General features: G+C 31.8%; 1 protein-coding gene across 1 annotated transcript; it reads right to left on the reverse strand.

Annotated features, from left to right (window-relative positions):
- Window positions 1-1,526: 1,526 nt before the first annotated feature.
- On the reverse strand, window positions 1,527-3,584 carry LOC145011094 (GTP-binding nuclear protein Ran-3-like). Its single transcript, XM_078969724.1, has 8 exons — window positions 3,452-3,584; window positions 3,168-3,237; window positions 2,772-2,828; window positions 2,546-2,663; window positions 2,256-2,345; window positions 1,980-2,159; window positions 1,802-1,879; window positions 1,527-1,703 (listed from the first exon to the last, which is right to left on the reverse strand). The coding sequence occupies exons 1-8, from the start codon at window positions 3,452-3,454 to the stop codon at window positions 1,634-1,636; spliced, it is 666 nt and encodes a 221-aa protein (XP_078825850.1). The 5' UTR covers window positions 3,455-3,584; the 3' UTR covers window positions 1,527-1,633.
- Window positions 3,585-4,513: the final 929 nt, after the last annotated feature.

The following is a 4,513-nucleotide window of genomic DNA, read 5'->3' on the forward strand; positions in this document are numbered from 1 at the left end:
CTTTTAAGGTTTATAAAGGGCAAACATGATATTAAGAATATAAGTTGGATATATATGGTATTCTGATACTTAAAAAAGGCATATATGAAATGATCTCTAATTTAGGTTATCATTTTTTTATAAAATATAAAATAGTAGGCACATGGGTATTATCTAACGTGCGAATATACTTATTTTATCTGGAAAAAAAATATTATCAGCAACTCAATCCATATTGACACTTTTCTGAAAATTATTCTTTTTTACTTAACAAATAATTTCATATTTGTACCTCTACTTAGTACTTATGTATACAAAAATAAATATATGTTACCATTGATGCTACAAAATATATCATTTTTCTTATTTTTTTTAAGGGATGAGGGAGTCATTCCCTCCCAACCCACTGAACCCACTATCACATTAGTTTTGTTTTTTTTTTTTTTGTTTTTTTTTTTTTTCATATTTTCCAACCCACAACACACACAAACCTTATCTTTGTCAGCCCACTCAACCTATTCAATTAAAAAAAAAATACAAAACAATCAAGATAAAATCTTAATTAGCAATAGAGTTACCGTCAGCACCACTCCCTCTTCAGCGAATTGTTTAATTGGTTTCACTAACCCACTTCATCCTCTCTCTCCACTTTCTCTATCTCATTTTTTTGTACCATGTGTTTTAAAACTTGTACCTTAGTTGTTTTGTATTTTTTTTTAATTGAGTGGGTGGATAATATATGTAACAAAGGTGTTAACTGTATCTTTACTATGACAGTGACTTCATGAAAGCATATCATCTCGGAACCAACAATGTGACAATTTATGTAATCATTATATCCAAAATAATGTGTAACATCCCACATGTTTCATATACTAAAATATTATTTTGAGTTCAACCATAATATTTGCAGTAACTATAAGTTCATTTAGCTAGAAGTTTAAGAGATAAATTGACATTACAATTTAAGAGTTTTAATCCAATTTCCACTCATTGTAATGAGTTCAGAAAACTGAGAAATGATCATCACTTTTAAAGGTATTATTAAAACCTCATCTCAATATGTAAATGGTCTTGTTGAGAAATAGACCGGATTCCATTATCGATTGGACTTAATGTGGACAGTCATCTAAGAACTTTATTTTTTCTTATAATAAAAAAATAAAAATGTACTTTTAGTTTGAAGAAAATGTATATAATATAAAAATTGATCCAAGAGTGTGATGGATGACCATCCCATAGAACATATACACCTGTCTGTCCTTGAGGTGGGGGGTGCTAAATGACTGGACCCATTATGGTGCATGAAAACCGGAGTAGCTCACAAAACATGTCTGAGGAAGTGGGGATCTGGAAATTTAAGACGTTTTTTCATCAACAACCAACAAACCTTCTCCTCAAAACATGCCTCCACATGCCTCCCTTAACTTCATGTTTTCACGTTGTTTTCTCAAATCAAATTACCTCGTTTCTTGATTTTGATGTTTCCTTCTTTCTCTCCAACCAAAATAACAAAAAAAAATCCCCATTCAAAAACACATAAAACGTTTACGCAAATATGAAACATTACGAATTTTTAAATTCGAGTACAAAAACTTGCATTTAAAAGAAAAACAAAAACTATTCTATTTTTTAAATCCCCATAAACAACCACTTAATCAAATGCATCATCATCATCATCAGGCAGTGGTTGGTTCGCAGCCTGAGCAAGCTCCGCTTCATGCCTGCACAAAAAGGGCAAAATAGGTAATTCATGTTCGGACATTTTTAACATTTATTTAAAAAAAAAAAAAAAAAAAAAAAAATTAGGGATTTGACTTACTGTTGTTGGGCTAACAAATCAATTTGGACCTCTGGAGGAGCAAGAGCAGGTGACTCCACAAAATGAAGGTTTGCATCTCTAAAAATATAAAAACAAATTAAAAAAAAAAAAGATTTCTTTAATAGAAATAAAATTTGAATGCTAAATAAAAGAAAGTATGTTGCTATTAACTAATTACCCAGCAAGTTTTCTAGCAAGGTACAAGAATGGCTTCTCAAAGTTGTAATTGCTTTTAGCAGAGATTTCATAATACTGCAAATTCTTCTTCCTATGAAATGTAACTTGCTTTGCTTTAACTTGTCTGTTCTTCACATCCACCTTATTTCCACATAGAACAATCGGAATATTCTCACACACCCTGTTTTCACACAACAAGGGTATTTACGTCTTTTCTACAGACAATCCATGTATTGAATGGGGAGTAATTGAAAGGATATAAAAAAAAAAAAAAAACCTGCAAAGGTCGCGATGCCATGTAGGGACATTTTTGTAAGTGAGTCTAGCTGTGACATCAAACATTATAATAGCACATTGTCCATGGATGCTGTGTAAAAAAAAAAAAGTAGATATTATTAGTACAAAATGAAAGCAAGATAGAAGAAACAAACATAACATACATGTAATTAACATTCTCTTATTATATTTTTTAAAACATTAACATTTGTAGTAGTTAGAATTTGAATTCTAAAAGATTAATCATAAGAATCATGATAACTTTTTAATTATTGAATAGATTTTACTTACTAGTATCCATCACGAAGCCCACCAAACTTCTCCTGTCCTGCAGTATCCCAGCAATAGAAACGAATCTTTCCACAGTTTGTGAAGAAATCCAATGGGTGAACTTCCACTCCGATAGTAGCTGTGTTGAAAACAGAGTGTGAAAATTCTCAGAGACAACAAAAACATCAAATGCAAAACCTATAAATCCAAAGACATATTTCAAGAGATGGATACAAGAAAAACTTACGTTCATACTTCTTCTCAAATTCACCAGTTAGATGCCTCTTCACAAAAGTAGTCTTCCCTGCATAAAGCATAAAGAGTTAAAGACATATGACATTAGTAAAAACAGACTAATTCTAATGGAAATAAATACCACTATTCCACAATTGAAATAGTCTATGGAATCTGACAAACTGTGATCTTTCTAAACCAGATAACACAACAGGATAATCAATTGTGTACATTCTGACAACAAGCAAACATGTTTCATTCTAAACAGATTTACGTTTACCCTTTAGGCATTGCATAATAAAATACGATGTAATTAGGCATAGGGAATCAAATAATGACAACAAAATGAAGTAAAAACATGTACTTATAACATAGAAATTAGATAAACAATAACAGTAAAGAGCCATACCTGTTCCTCCATCACCAACAATCACCAGCTTAAAGCTTGGATAATCAACCGTTTGTTGATTTGGTAGAGCCTGCACAAATCAAACGTGTTTAATCATTCGTAAAAGTGGATACCAATTTCAATACATCGCATATGATCTATACAACGTAAAAATAAAACTATCGAACAACGGAAGACGATTTGAAATCAAAACCCTAGATAAACCCTAATAACGTGTAAATACTTCATTGTTCATAGGATATTACAACAAAAATAGAAAAAATATACAACAAAAGAGACAATACCATGGTATATCGGTATGTATTTTGATTTGCGTATTGTAAACAATGTCGATTGATTGATTAGAGTTTGGGTTAGGTATATATATAGTGGAGAGGAGAAGAAGGGATATGCGTATGCTAGCTTTGAGTTGACGCTGATTCGTCAAGATTAGCGTAAATGTTCCGCTCATTATTTATGGCAAAATTCTTGTCTCTTTGGATACGCATTCGTGTCCAAGTTTTTTACATTCATTTTTTTATTTATAACTAAATGGCTTATTATTATTCATCAAAATTAAAATGACCACTAAATCATAATTTTTTCAATTTATAACTTAAAATGACCATATCGCCCACTAATATTGCTTTGTGACTTGTGAAGAGAAGATGTTTAGAGGATCATGTCTTGGGTCGTGGTTAGATATCTCATAATATTATGGAAACATGTTCTTTATCCATATTATGCTCTTGTTTCATATAGACGATAATGGGGTGATGTGGTTTCATGTTCGAGGATACAATCTGTAATTTAGACCTTGTGGGTTTTGCCTTATCTTCCGTGTTTATGATTTGTTATTGTTACATTGGTAAATGAGGATATTGGCCAATTTAGGAGAAGTTGTTGCTTTGGTCGGGTCTTATAATTTGTTGTATAGCAATGATTTAGTTGAATTGTTTGAAAGTACAAAGTTTATGACTTATCAAACAAGGATGTTGTCTGCTTGTGGTTGTCAAGAGAACTTCCCCAATAAGGGTTTCGGGCTAGTTTTTTCCGCACAATGACTAATTCTCACTGCAAACATGAGATTATGCCTCATATCATATGTTGGTGATTTTAGTGTCACATAACATTTTGTGTAATTAGAACTAACATTTAAACTAAAGGGCTTATCATTTGTATTCTATATTATATGTTTTGATAAATGTGGAGTTCAAGCATATATAAGATCGAATTATAACCCGATACAACAGAAATGTATGGGTCAAGGGTTTGTGCCCCCTTTCAAGGTCCAAGGGGCAAAGCCCTTGGCGGGGGTTGGGGCAATGCCCTAAAAGGTCTTCAGAAATTTGAATTAGTTTTCATTA

The sequence above is a fragment of the Lactuca saligna genome, chromosome 8 (assembly GCF_052625555.1).
Source record: "Lactuca saligna cultivar CGN05327 chromosome 8, ASM5262555v1, whole genome shotgun sequence".
NCBI classification, from domain to species: domain Eukaryota; kingdom Viridiplantae; phylum Streptophyta; class Magnoliopsida; order Asterales; family Asteraceae; genus Lactuca; species Lactuca saligna.